Genomic DNA, 14,991 nt, shown 5'->3' with positions numbered 1-14,991 from the left:
AGGACACTGGAGAACACATGCGAACGCTTTGCAAATTTTGGAATGCACTTTATAATTTAAAAAAAAAAACTCAAAAAGCCCACATTAAGTAAAAAGGTATGTGGATAGGCATACACTGGACAAAATGCAGTCAAAAATTCACAAGAAATGAATGAAAATCAGATTTGTCCATGCCTAGAAAAATGTTTCCCTAAAAGTCCATGGACTTCCGACAAACTGCTATGTAGAACCTCTCCTTATGGGGTAATGTAGAATTGGTATGCCCATTCCAGAATCTTAAAAAGATAGATTTTATGAGAGAAGAACTCTTACTGTTTTAATAAGACTCTGTGCAACTTTGAAGATCGAACTACCCTTTCAAAACAAGTTACCATGGCAGTTTGACTCTTCACATCCTATCCCAATGGGTCTGAAGATTCAGTGAAATTTGCACACTGTCAGAATCCACGATCAGACAAACACAGTGGGCCTGCAGCCTGAAATCCTGGAGGGATGCCTGTCCAGAGGGGATCCCAGTATGTTGAAGGAGTGGATTTGTCTTGCTGGGAAGGTGGAGAACACAAGACTTCACCTCTGGAAGCAGATGCGAATTCAGGCAGCAGGAAGGAAACCAACTCCAGCTGCAACAAGTGCTGAGAAGAAAGCACCTCACAAGTCCTGGGAAGAGGAAAAGGATCACCACATGAAGAAGGGCTTATGATTCAAGTGTGAAGTGCAGACTTAGAAGCAATGCTGGACTCTGGGTGTACAAGGTGTTCAATACATCCAGCAATAGTAACTGGTTTGGGACTGAAGTAGAGAGACTCAAGGACCCTATAGTCTTTACTCAACTTGATGGGTCCAAGGCAAAAGGGGGCCCAGTGGAGTTTTACACTGAAGACTTGAAAATGGGATTTGGGACTCATAAAGAGACTGAGATTTTTAGTGGTTCCCATCGTGAACCATTCCTTGATTTTAGGGCTACCCTGGCTGACACAGAGAAACCCCCAAATAGACTGGGTGTCCGGAAGTCTAAAATTCAGAGATAGGTTTTGCCCAGGCTAAAACACAAGACAGTGGGCCCCAAATCGGGACTCATGGCATCTCCAATGGGTAGGAGATCAACCAGTTGTGATAGAGGAAGATTTAATCCTGGAGCAATACAGAGATCTAAAGGAAGTATTTGGGGAAACAGAGTCTAACCAACTTCCCCCTCATTGAAAGACTGACTGTGCCATAGAGATCGAGCCAGGTTCTAAGTTGCCTAAGACTAAAATGTATGCAATGTCCCTTAGAGAGCTGGATGCCTTAAGGGAGTTCATTGATAAGAATTTGGAATGGGGTTTCATTAGGCCTGCCACTTCACCGATGGCAGCACCTGTGCTATTCCGGATGAAGAAAGATGGCTAAGTCTTGGCTCTCTAAACTTCTACAGGTTATAGAGGTTTAAGTGCCATCTGCACAGAGAATAAATATCCTTTACCTCTAATGAAAGATATGCTCACCCATTTGTCGAAAGGGAAAATTTTTATGAAGCTGGATCTAAGGGAAGCTTGTACCCTTTGTACAGGGTACAAATTCAGGAGGAAGATGAATGGCAGAATTTTAAGATGAAGCGTTAAAATGGACGCTTTTAATTGTCCATTTGGGAGTTTTTAAGTTTTAGTAATGCCCTTCAGATTGAAAGGGGTGGCTGGAGTCTTTATGTACTTAATAAATGAAATTCTGCATGAAGAGTATTAGTATACCTGGATGATATACTGATATATTCAGAAAATATGGAGGACCATGTGAAATTGGTCAGGTGGGTGTTGAAAAGGTTGTGGGATGCTCAGTTGTATGCCAAGCTTTCAAAATGTGAATTCCATAAAGAGTAGTTTGATTATTTAGGATACAGAGTATTCAGTAGGGGCATTGAAATGGACCCCTTGAAAGTCCACAACATTGTAGCTTGGGAAGCCCCACGAACCCGGAGGCAATTACAGAGCTTCCTCGGGTTTGCCAACTTCTATCAGCAATTCATACCTAACTTTGCCCTGATTGCCCTGCCCCTGACCGATTTGTTGAAGACAAAAGGGAAAGGTGAATCCAGGAAAGCAAAAAACCCTGGAGCAGTACTAGAATGGACAGAGGAGTGCCAGGTGGTTTTTGATCATTTAAAAGGGCTGTTTACCGCTGAGCCGATATTGAAGCATCCTGATCCTTTAGAGCCCCTAATAATTCAAGTAGATGCATCTGATGTGGCAATGGGGAGGTTTTATTGCAGAAAAGTAAGGACGGGGCTTTGCACTCTTGCACATACCTTTTCTGTAAATTCACAGAAACTGTCCTAACAGCCAGGAACCACACTGAGACAAGGAATAGGTCTCTAGTGCTTTATTACTGCTACATTAGACAGAAAATCCTAACAAACTGAAGAAGCGTGGGAAAAACCCAGACAGATAAACCCCAAAGGTTAAGGCGGGTCTGATCTGTGTCTCTTTGAATGGCTGCTTAACTCCTCAGTACTATGCATGCGTTTTCCCCCCTGGATAGAGGCCCCCTCCTGCTCACCATCAGTACTCATGACAGAAACTGAATGAAGGTAGCATGTATGGGAGAAGGAAGCATTTGCAGTGAAATGGGCATTGGTCACTTGGAGGCATTTGTTGGAAGGGGCATGGCACCCCTTTGAGTTATGGACAGACCACAAGAATTTAGAGGCACTAAAAACACTGAGGAAGCTAAATCCCAAAGAGATTCGGTGGGCTCAGTTTTTCAGCCATTTCAATTTTATGCTGAAATACCTACCAGGAGGGAAAAACTTCCTGGCTGATGTGTTGTCCTGTTTGCCCCAGCATAAAAGTCAAAAGGAAGAGGTGGTGGATATGGTCATCACAGCCAACCAATTAAGGCTGACGGCAGTCACCTGGAGCAAACTGACTGAGGGGGTGGAATTTGTAAAGGGTGATTTACAACAGGAACTAAAATCTGAGTTAGCAAAAGATGTATGGCTACAAGAGAACAAAAGTTCACTGGTAGAAAAAGATGGATTTTGGTGGGCTGGGGGAAGATTGTACATCCTCAAAGTGTTCTGAAAAGATGTTCTAGAGAGAAGCCATGATGCAAAAACAGGTGGGCATTTTGGATTTGTAAAGACACTGCACTTGCTACGTAGACAGTTCTGGTGGCCTACCATCAGGAGAGATGTAAAGGAATACGTGGCCAGTTGCCCTGTGTGTGCATCGGCAAAAAGTAAAGGGGGGAAACCCCAGGGACTCCTGCAAAATGTAGCAGATCCAACAAAGCCATGGAAGCAAATTGCCATGGGCTTCATTGTGGAACTGCCGGAAAACAAAAAGAAAATGGTCATTTGGGTGGTAACTGACCTATTTTCCAAGCAAGCTCACTTTGTACCATGTGCCATGCTTCCAACGGCTGGGCAGCTTGCTAGACTATTTATTCAACATGTTTACAGATTACACGGGGTTCCTAAGCATATAGTGAGTGATTGCCAGGTTCAGTTCACGTCTAAGTTCTGGAAAACTTTTTTAAAATTAATTGGGACTGAGCAGGCTCTGAGTTTGAGTCATCATCTGGAAATGGAGAGAGCCACTGAACAATTGAATGCCACTATTGAGCAATGCTACATAAACTACCACTGGAAAAGACCCTGATGCTAGGAAAGACTGAAGGCAAAAGGAGAAGGGGACAGCAGAGGATGAGATGGTTAGATAGCATCACCGATGCAATGAACATGAATCTGAGTAAACTCCGGGAGACAGTGAAGGGCAGGAAGGCCTGGCATGCTATGGTCCATGGGGTCATGAAGAGTCAGACACAACCTGACAACTGAACAACAACAACATAAACTACCAACAGGATGACTGGGTAGACCTCTTGCCATTCGCAGAAGTGGTGTACATAGGCTGACCATATTTCCTTGAGACAAAAACGGGACATTGGGATGGCAAAATGGGGCAGGGCTGGGCAATGGGCTGGATCAGCAGGCAGGAACTTCTCCAGTTTTCTCAGGCTGGGAATCTTCGGAGTCCTTCATTTGCGAGAGGCAAGGCTGGGCTGGAGAGTCTAGTGAACGGTTGTTCCTGACAAGCCGTTCCTCCTCTGGCTATGCTTTTACATTCTTTTCTTCCCGCCGTTTCAAGGCAGGAGCCAATTGGCTTGCCCTCTGATCACCACCTATCAGCTGATCCTGTTTTTTTCTTTTTAGGTTTCCCGCCGGGTTGAGCTCTGCGGCATTTTTCCTGCCATTTCTGCTGAGCTCCCGCTCCTTCCACTCAAAGTCAGACTGCATTCTGACAGGTTCATGGGAACTTTCAAATTTTTAAGTAAGGTTTTTAAGAAAATGGGACAAAATGGACATTTATATTAAAATGACGGGACAGTCTGGAAATGTTAAAAAAACGGGACTGTCCCGTTCAAAACCGGATGCATGGTCAGCCTAGGTGTACAATAACGCTGTAACCAAAGCACTGGCTTATCTCCATTTCAACTAGTAAGTGGGCAAGAGTTCACTGCATTCCCAGAATTACCTCAGGAGCCCTCTACAGTGGTTTCTTTGGGAGAATGGGTTAAGGAAATAAATGGAACCTGGCCAGTAATTCAGAAAGCTTTGGAAGAGATGAAAGAGAGTTACAAAAAAATTGCAGATCATAAAAGATCACCTAAATGGTCAATAAAAGTGGGAGACACAGTGTATCTATACCAAATTTCTGAAATCAGTGCAACCATCAAAGAAGTTAGGTCCTAAATTTGTGGGGCTATTTCCTATAACCAAAATAATAAATCCTGTGACTGTGCAATTACAACTTCCTAAGAACATGAAAAGAATCCACCCTGTCTTTCATTGCAACCTCTTGAGACCAGTGAAGAGCTCAGCTGAATGGCACCCTGACTCCCCTCCGCCAAGGCCCATAATGATCGAGGGAGAACAACATTTTGAAGTTCAGGAAATTTTGGATGCACATAAAGTCAGAGGGGAGCTCCAATTCCTGATCCAGTGGAAACATTTTCCAAAAAGCAGCAACGAATGGGTGGCCAGCCATCATGTTCATGCTCCTGATTTAATTAAGCAATTTTATGCCAAAAGCCCTGACAAATCTAAACAATAATGCTTATTGTTACGTAACATGTAATTCAAGTGTGTATCCTACACTGTCTTCAACAAAGGATCGTTACCTTGTCATGGTGCTGGAGCTTGAGCACCTCAATGATGCCATGAGCTAAACCGTGAAGGGCCACCCAAGACAGGAAGGTCATGACAGAGAGGTCAGACTAAATGCGATCCCTGGGGAAGGTAATGGCAACCCATCCCAGTATTCTTGCTGTGAAAACTAAATGGATCAGTACAATCAGAGATATGTCGGTATACCATCGGAAGATGAGACCCCCAGGTGGAAGATGGTCAAAATGCTACTGGGGAGGAACAGAGGATGAGTTCAACTAGCCCCAGACGTGATGATGCAGCTAGCTCAAAGCCGAAAGGACGGCTAGCGGCCGACGGTGCTGGTGGTGAACGGCGAATCCGATGTTCTAAGGATCAACACACCATTGGAACCTGGAATGTAAGATCTATGAGCCAGGGTAAATTGGATGTGGTTATTGGTGAGATGTCAAGATTAAAGATAGACATTTTGGGCATCAGTGAACTGAAATGGACTGGAATGGGCCACTTTACATCAGATGACCACCAGATCTACTACTGTGGACAAGAGGACCACAGAAGAAATGGAGTAGCCTTCATAATTAATAGTAAAGTGGCTAAAGCAGTGCTTGGATACAATCCAAAAAATGATAGAATGATCTCAATTCGAATTCAGAGCAAGCCATCTAACATCACAGCGATCCAAATATATGGCCCAACCACAGATGCTGAAAAAGCTGAAGTAGATCAGTTCTATGAGGATCTGCAGCACCTACTGGACAATACGCCTCGTTCTGACCCATTTGGTTTTCACGGCAAGAATACTGGGGTGGGTTGCCATTACCTTCCCCAGGGATTGCATTTAGTCTGACCTCTCTGTCATGACCTTCCCGTCTTGGGTGGCCCTTCAGGGTTTAGTTCATGGCGTCATTGAGGTGCTCAAGCTCCAGCACCACAACAAGGTAATGATCCTTTGCTGAAGGACTTGATGGTATGTAATCAAATTAACAAACGATAATAATTCAGTTGCTGAAATTATTGTAAATCTGTCCCTCCACCTTAATAAATCTTGCTAAAGAGAACTCTGTGTGAATTGTGCTTGGAAGAGAACCACTTTCAGTTTTAGATGGCAGGTGGAGAACCTGGCAATATGCCCCATGATCTATTTTTGTAGAACTCCTGATCTGCCGTATATTACACAGTGCCTAGTGTGTATATTTTGTATATATACTTGGTGTATATGTATGGGAAGTATAAATTAGGTGTGTTTGCATAAATGGCCTGGGGCTTGAAATCCAACATCTCTGAAGGGCCCTGGTTAGGAGAAGAGACTTCTTGTAGAAACTTTCATGGGATAAGTAGTTTTGGATCCTTTCTATTTTGGACAGGTTCCTGGGTATCGGCAAGAACGGGTAGAGAAGGGCCTCAAGCTTTTTGCACAGCTCATCAACAACAAGGCCTTCCTCCTCTCCTTCATCCGCACCCTGGAGTCTCAGCGCAGCTTCTCCATGCGAGACCGTGGCAATGTGGCGTCCCTCATTATGACTGTGCTGCAGAGCAAGCTGGAGTACGCCACCGATGTCCTCAAGCAACTCCTTGCCGACCTCATTGACAAGAACCTGGAGAGCAAAAATCACCCCAAGTTATTACTTCGGAGGTAAGCATTACAGCGGGTCCTGCTAGCCAGGACCATGTGTCCTTCTCCAGCCTAGAGCCACCATGGTTGGTGAATGGTCCAGAAAATAGCTGAGTCTTGGATCAAAAGATTGAGAGCAGAACAAACATCTCAAATGAGGTTGAAGCATAAACTCAAATTCAATTACCGGTATTCCTGCTTAACAGCCGTTCATTTAACAATGGTCTGAAGTTACGACAACCTCAGAAAAAGTGCTTTCCAACCTGTACTCACACTTATGACTGTCGCAAAATGCCACACCACCCCCGCAGTCATGTGTTCGCAATTCAGGCAGTTGGCAGCCAGCTCGCATTTACAACCAGTTGCAGCGTCCTGCAGCCACACGATTCGCTACCTTTTTTGCCAGTTTCTGGCATTTGCTTAATGACCGCAGTGATTCACTTAATGACCGTCATAAAAATGGTTGTAAAATTGGGTCCGGTCATGAGGTGACTCACTTAATGACTGTACCACTTAATAGCCAGTTTTCCGGTCCCTATTGTGGCCATTAAGTAAGGACTACCTGTACTCAAAGACGGGATCGCTTCCCATGCGTTTGTAGTTTTGTAGTTCTAAGATTGAAAATTGGAGTTTGGTAGCGCCTTTCATAGCAACTCTAAAGGCAGGACCAGGGGCCTTTTCAGACTTGACCTGTGTGAAGGTTTATTCGGGCGGTGTGAAATAACTCCTACAGTGCTCTGGATAGTTGTGGGCAGCCTGTGCTTCCCAGAATTCCCCTCTGAAGACCAGAAGACACCTGCAGCAGGCTGGGCTAAAGCGTTGGCAGACTTTTAACAGATGAAATGGGTACATTCAGCCTCTCAACCTTGCCCCAAATGGGGAAAGAAGGAAGCCGGATTTTGCTGGGGTTTGATGTTTTCAGGGGTGCATAATTCACCCATTATGCCCCATACCTTTCCAAGTCCCCCTCCCCCCAAGACCCCTAACATCTGAACATTTCAGCCTGCTCTGCGGGGAACTTTTTTTGTTGAGGGGCTCAGCAGATTACGAATCAAGGGCAGCGAAGAGCCGGAATTCTAGTGCCAACAGTTTTCTCAGCTTGCTCATTGGGCAAGTGTGTGAGCGTGGGTGGAAGATGTTGTTGAGCAAAAAAAGCAGCGATTTGTGTGACCCACCCCGGTGATTTTTCCATAGACAATTATCCTTAGCAGATAATCCATTAATAACAATTCATTCTCGTTGTCTCCCAGCTGAAGGTTACCGAGAACCTCCATTTTGACTTTTTTGACCCTCTGAGAGATACCTGCTGCTGAATCTGGTTTAACTTAGTGTTTTCTTCTACCTTCTTAGATCAGGGTTTGAGATTACTTCTCTTATCCTTCTTCACAAAAATAAGGAAGAATGGATTGAATGATACTTGGCATGGTGGGCAGATCTATTGCCTTCCAAACTCCTGATCCTGATTGGCCAGCAGTCCTGCCTTCAGACTCCTTGATCTAATCATGGCTAATCTAATCTGGCTTTTAAATGACTGCTTGAATGATTTATTTTGCCCTGGACCTTGGATGAGTTTTGCATTTTGATAATGTGTTTATCATTGCATTTTCAAGCTGCCCAGAGTTTTAGCAGATTGGGGGTGGCTTATGAATCCCATAGATAAAGCATAAATCAAGCAAGCAAGCCAGGATATGGTCATGATGGGATTCCATCACTAGCATCCACGGTGGGGACGAGCAACCACATGTGCACCATGACACTGAGATGCAAAGCTAGCAGTTGAGCTGATTGCATCAGAATGTAAAGTTGGGTCATGACATGATTCCAGCCATCATCCCTGCAGGCAATGTCACTTTGACGTAATCTCAGTTTGCAGACCGCTACACCTCCAATGAGAACACGGACCATTCCTTCAAGCCCCCAGCAGAAATACTTAGCAGTTCCTGCCTTGAAAAAAGCCATTTCCTTGACCGTCCACACAATGCCATTGGTCCAGGGGTATGTCAGAACTGATCCCAATTGCAAGCTTGGCTCATCTACCAACCCAGCGGGGTGGGAGGTCATCTCTTGTAAGTCCCGAGTCTGTGCCATCATATGAACCACTGTTTCGATTTCTCTGGTTTCCCAAGATCCCTCTGTGTCCTTGGAATTTTTTTCCATACTGCCCTTTCTGATGCCAATTTGTGACCATTTATTCTTTTATGTGGAGACGGAGTAATTAGGCTCAAAGTTTATGCCCTGAAGCATTGTTGGTTTTTAAGGCACTTGGAGATATATATATATATATATATTTAATCTTGGCTTCCGCTTAAAAGCACATTTGCTCTTTTTCTGTCAGTGCAAGCAATTTCCTTTCATCAGATGCATGGAACGCATGGGAAACCACTGGCAATTGAAACACAACATCTTGCACAAAATGGTCAGGGGTCTAGGAGTGGGGATGCAGATCTAAAAGAGTTTCTTCTTAAAAGCAGGGGGCAACCTCCACATTTAGAGGCGCAGATCAAAATCATCTGCACTACATATCCCCCCTTCTCTCAGTTCTTGTTTAGGTTGGATGCAAGAACGTTTGCTTTCCAAATTCCAAGTGCCAGGAAATGTTCATGGGTGTAATGTTGGATTTATTTTATTTTATTTATTTTTGTTTGCATTTCTTTAATTACACGGTAGCAGAATATCCTCTCTTTTTCCTGTACAATCTTCTCTTGTTATGCAGGGTAGCTTGCAGCCTTCCTGGATTCCCATTCTTCCCTTAAATATGTTGGTTTTCTGCAAGCCAATGCCGAGTTTTTTCAGAGTATCTTCCTCTGATTTGATTTGATGTTTCATTATTTTATTTTCCTTCTATTCTTGTTATGTTCTTGTGTTTTTATTTTTGTTTTGAGCTTGATATATATATTTCTATGTGAGCTGCTGAGAAATATTTTTTATTGTGGTGGCATACAAATGGCATGATTGGATGGATGGATGGATGGATCCCCTGGCAAGGTAACAGGAGGGAAATATTAGCAATTTCCCCCCCATTCTCTTTCCATAGGACTGAATCTGTGGCCGAGAAGATGCTAACCAACTGGTTCACGTTTCTTCTTTATAAATTTCTCAAGGTAAGGGAACCCATTGTAATGCTACCCTTATACTTGTTCAAAGATGGAATCCAAATAGAAGATGTGGGACCTGTCATTCTGTGATTTGCATGCTTTTGTTTAATGGTGTTGGTTTAGCATGTGCATTATTTTAGACACATGTTAGATCTACAAATGTGTTGGCTCTACAGGTCCCAGAATTCCAAGTCAACGTGGCAGAGAAGGGAAGTTGCCTTTCAATTCATTTGGAGGGCCCAACATTGGGGAAAGTTCCCCTAGTATTTTGAGGAGCAGTGCATCCTATGAGAGGCAGTTTGGTGTAGTGGTTAAGGCACCAGGCTAGAAATCAGGAGACCATGAGTTCTAGTCCCACTTTAGGCACAAAGCCAGTTGGGTGACCCTGGGCCAGTCCCTCTCTCTCAGCCCTAGGAAGAAAAAGAAGAAGGACAGGGCAAACCACTTCTGAAAATGCTGCTTAGAAAACTGCAGTGACATCCAGTTTGGTCTAATGGTGAAGGTGCTGGGCTAGAAACTAGGAGACCGTGAGTTCTAGCCCTGCCTTGGGCACAAAAGCCATCTGGATGACCTTGGGCCAGTCCCTCTGTCTCTCCCCTCAGAAGGAGGCAATGGCAAACCACTTCCGAAATCTTGCCGAGATATTGCAGGGACTTGTCCAGGCAGTCGCCAGGAGTCATCACGGACTTGAAGCACCAAAAAAGCATCCTATGAAGATGCAGGTGCTGGAGAAAAATGCAGATGATTGTCTAGTTCTTGCAGTTTAGTGATCTCAGTCTCAGCCCCGTTTAAGATTTCCATAACTGATGGCATATATGTGGTTAGGCTGTCCCATGGTGCCTCAGTCCTCGGCAAGGATTCCAGTGTGCCTTCAGTGATGATGGATAACCAGTTAGCACCATGTCTCTGAAGCTGAAAGCCTTAAGGGTCTAAATAGCCCTTCCCCTGCCTCCAATGACCTGGTGGCAGCCAGAAAAAGTTTCCAAGGACCCTAGAAGGTCACTCTGTGGTTCCGGCTATCAGATTCCCATTTCCAGCTGAAAGTGAGGGATAGAAGGAGGTGAGCCGCTGAACACTCTGCTCTCATAATAGGCTATTTTCTTTTTCCCACTCACCTTCCTGTCTTCCTGCCTCTTTTCGGAAAATGCAGGCCGATAAGCCAGACGCAAGCAATATGTTGCCGGGAGATAAGGTAATTAAGTGGCAGGCAGGTGCTGGAGAAAAAGAAAGGGTCCCCTTTTGCTTCTGACCAGGAGCACTGCAGGATTTGCAGAGGACCAAATTGAAATGATGCTGGCAGATTTCAGATGAACGGCTCAGGACAAGAGCCAGGACTGTGGAGGAGAGGGATGGCAATTCAGGGCAATGATTGAAAACGGGGGAATCCATTGATTCAGGCTGCAGCCTTAACGCTCTGCAGGGCTCGGAGTTCCTGCTAGGAACCCAGCCTGATTCTAGCAGGGTTTTCTCGTTTTTACCCTTTTTCTCTGTCCCCTTCTTGGACTGTCTTCTCTGGATTGAATGAGAGCTTGTAAACGGCAAGGATTTACTTAGAGCAGGGGTTCAGTTGGAATCTATTTTGCATATAGGATCAGGATGGCGCCCCCCTGCCCCCCGGGATCTCTACAAAACAGGTCGGTTGCCAACTTGCAGAAGTCAGAGAGGCTGGTAGCTGGAGTGTCTGCAGGAGTCAAAAAAGTCAAGATGGTGGCCCTAACTGCGATCGAAGCCTGTCCCCCCCTTTTTTTTTTACATAGGATGAAGTCACGGTTGTGATGCACATTAAAAAGTGGGGCATTGATTGCATGATTGCGACAGCCGTCTTGACTTTGTGGACCCACTGAACGGATTTTTAAAAAATGTATTATTATTATTATTATTATTATTATTATTATTATTATTATTATTATTATTTAGATTTAATGTAGTGCCCACTCCAACACTCTGTGTTGATACCCAAAGGATATGAAGCAGAAGAAGATCAAGATTTGTTCTCCATCTTTCCAGAGATCGAATGGATTTACCTTATAGGAAAGTAGATTGTGACTGAATGTTAGGGGGAAAAGTCATGAAAATATAAACAGTTTGACACTGGGCTTACCTTCTTGGGATGTGTTGAACCAAAAGATAGACAGCCACCTATTAGGGAGGCTTTCATTTGCATTCCTGGACGGAGCGGGGGGTTGGTCTTTCTGACCTCAAGGGCCCCTTCCAACTCTAAATTCTATGCTTTTTCCTTAGGGAGTGCCTCAAGCTAATAGTTCCTAGGGAAGGGCTGCTGGCACGCTCTGTGGAAAGATAATTATCAGCAGTCCCCCCCCCCCCAAGTCTTGGCCTCATCACCTTTTTTTTTTCCCTTGCTGCAGGAATGTGCTGGTGAGCCTCTCTTTTCCCTGTTCTGTGCCATCAAGCAGCAGATGGAGAAGGGGCCCATTGATGCCATCACGGGGGAAGCCCGCTATTCCTTAAGTGAAGACAAGCTCATCCGGCAGCAGATTGACTATAAGACGTTGGTGAGCGGTGGGTGCCCTGGAGAAGGAGAAGGAGAGGGATGGGGTTGGGCGGGAAGAGAACAGCGCTCCATTTGGGACACACGCACACACAAAAAAGTTAAAATCTTTCTTAATTTGGGGTTACAAGAAAACGAAGGGGTGGTGCAAGAGACATTGCAGGATAGAGATACTTGCCCATGATGCCAGCCAAATGGCTCTCATCCCCGAATTAAACCCTCCTGGATTTTGCAATTTGAGACACATGCGGGTACCTTTGTTTCTTGTTAGGGAACTTTTCAAAACAACTTATTGACGTCCATACAACCTAAAGCTGCCCCATTTGAAAAAAATGTTGGTTTAGCCATGACTATGAAACAGAGAAAGCCAGTTTAGACTTTTTTTTAACGTCTCCCCTGGGATTACATTTCCTAGTGGTCTCCCACCAAAATATTGAATGTGCAATTCTGTGTAGCTTTTGCGAGCTCAGCCGAGGCAGCTCTCTGCTATGCCTCGACACACGAGACTATGGGAAAAATGAACTTGAGCCGTTCAATAAAAAGTAAGTAAAAATAAAACAGCAAACAAGTAATGGCTCCATGTACTCTGAAACCCAGCCATTGTCTTTACGTATTCTGTGAAGCAGGCCGTGATATTGTTGACTGAAAGGACGCATATCACATTATGTGCCCACAGCAATTTTGCAATGTTGATCCAGGCTTAGCACAGTACACATTGCGTGAACCCATCTGTTTAGCTATAATGAACCCAAGAGGGTCTGTGTGAATCTCCCAACTTTCATTCCTCATTCATCTCACGACGTGTAAGCCGCTCAGTCCCAAGGAGACTTCTCTGGAGGGCGTTTTTGGCAGAATTGCTAAGAGGAGCCCTGCCCTTGACAAGTTCTTGAAGAGTTTCTGCTTCCCCTCCTTCCCCCAAGGAAATATTTATATCCTTGATATCAAGGTTGAACTACAGATAGCCCTTGTTTAGCGACCACGATTGGGATCGGCAACTTGGTCGTTAAGTGAAGTGGTCATTAAGTGAAACCGCAACTGTGCTTACGATCTGACTTCAGCTTTTCTTAGCTTTACAGCAGTGTTTCTCAATCTCAGCAACTTTAAGATGCTGGCTGGGGAATTCTGGGAGTTAAAATCCATACATCTTAAAGCTGCTGAGGTTGAGAAACACTGCTCACAGACCTGCGAAGGCTGTAAATGTAAGGACTGGTCGCAAAGTTACTTTTTCATCACCACCGTAACTGTGAACAGCTGCTAAACGAAGACTACCTGTATTTAAAGTCCTCAATGGCACAGGACCAGGCTACTTGCAGGAGCACCTCTCTCTGAGGGCATCTGCCCATCCTACCAGGTCAAATAGGGTGGGCACGTGCCAGGTCCCTTCCCTTAAAGGTTGCCATCTAGTGGGGTCTAGGAAGTGCCCCTGCCCTGCAGAAGGCCCTTTGCTCCTTGCCTTCTGGAAGGCCTAGGAGAGCTGGCTGTCCCCACAAGCACTGGGGTAGCCTGAAAGATGGTGCTTGGATGTATGGGAAAGTGCTGCCTTGGGGTGCCTTGAGTTTCTATAGCATTTTCATTGAGTTTTTATTAATCTTTAAGTTATGGTTTGCTGGGTTCTGTTGTTTTTATTCTTCGGTGCACCGCCTGGGCTGGTTGTTACAGTCTGGACAGTTCTATGACTCTTTTAAAATTAATAGATAAATAAATAAGTACAATGTGGGGATTCCCCAGTCCCAGGCCAGGTCTCTAACTGCCCCACATCAGCTTCCTCTTTACATAAACTGCTGAAGAAATCATGCCCCCCTCCCAAAAGAAATCTCATTCCACCTCTTGGAAGCCTGGGCAAAGAGGGAGGGAGGGAGGGAAGGAAGGAGAAAGGGAAAGTTCTCTGGGTCAATGATTACATTCCTTCTTTGCTATAAGCTTCCTGCCTTTGGTTGGTGCTTTTGATGTTAATCTGCTTTGCCTCTTACATCTCAAGAGCAAGCAAATCTATCCTGATAGAAATCTTAGCAGATATATCAAGATCTATTTCACTGGGGAGATTAAAGGCAGAAGAAAGGACATGAAGAAAGCATTTTTCTTAGCCACATTCTTTGTAAGTTGCAGAGGAAGAGGGAGGGAGGGAGGGAGACTTGAATGTGGATTTTCCTCCCCTTGAACAATAATTCCAATAATAAGATTTTTAAAAAATACCAGATATATAGATGCCATAGAAAAGGACGCTCTACAGCTCTCTGAAGTTTTTAGTGCTGCACTGAAATCTTCACCCAGTGCTTTTTAAAAATTCCTTGGAAGAAGTTCAATGCATGATTGAACAATCAAAACAACTGGGGGGTCAGAAAAGTCAAGATGGTGTCTACAACCATGTGACCAGAGCCCCACCCCTTTTTTTCTGGTGTCATGATGCAGGTAAAAAAGAGCGGGGCATCAATTGTATGGTGGTGGTCACCATCTTGCCTTTATTGCCCCCCTCCCTGCAAACACCCCTGAAAAGAACTTAGCCCCTTTTGCATTTCCAGTTCTGTCATGTCCTACTTTGCCACTTAGGCATGCATTCTCAAAAACACTTCTGAACAAAGTGCAAAGCGGGGGTGCCAGAAGGCCAAAACAAGCAGTGGGCTTCTCCATT

At 44.7% G+C, this 14,991-nt stretch overlaps 1 protein-coding gene across 1 annotated transcript in view; it reads left to right on the top strand.

Annotated features, from left to right (window-relative positions):
* Positions 1-14,991, top strand: part of LOC134501276 (plexin-A4) — a 65,776-nt gene that overhangs the window by 2,981 nt on the left and 47,804 nt on the right. The window contains exons 5-7 of the mRNA XM_063308929.1: positions 6,511-6,779; positions 9,793-9,859; positions 12,220-12,366. Of these exons, the coding sequence (XP_063164999.1) occupies positions 6,511-6,779; positions 9,793-9,859; positions 12,220-12,366 (483 nt within the window). The remainder of the gene's footprint in view (positions 1-6,510; positions 6,780-9,792; positions 9,860-12,219; positions 12,367-14,991) is intronic.

The sequence above is a fragment of the Candoia aspera genome, chromosome 7 (genome assembly GCF_035149785.1).
Source record: "Candoia aspera isolate rCanAsp1 chromosome 7, rCanAsp1.hap2, whole genome shotgun sequence".
NCBI lineage: Eukaryota > Metazoa > Chordata > Lepidosauria > Squamata > Boidae > Candoia > Candoia aspera.
This window is presented reverse-complemented; position numbering and strand designations above follow the sequence as displayed.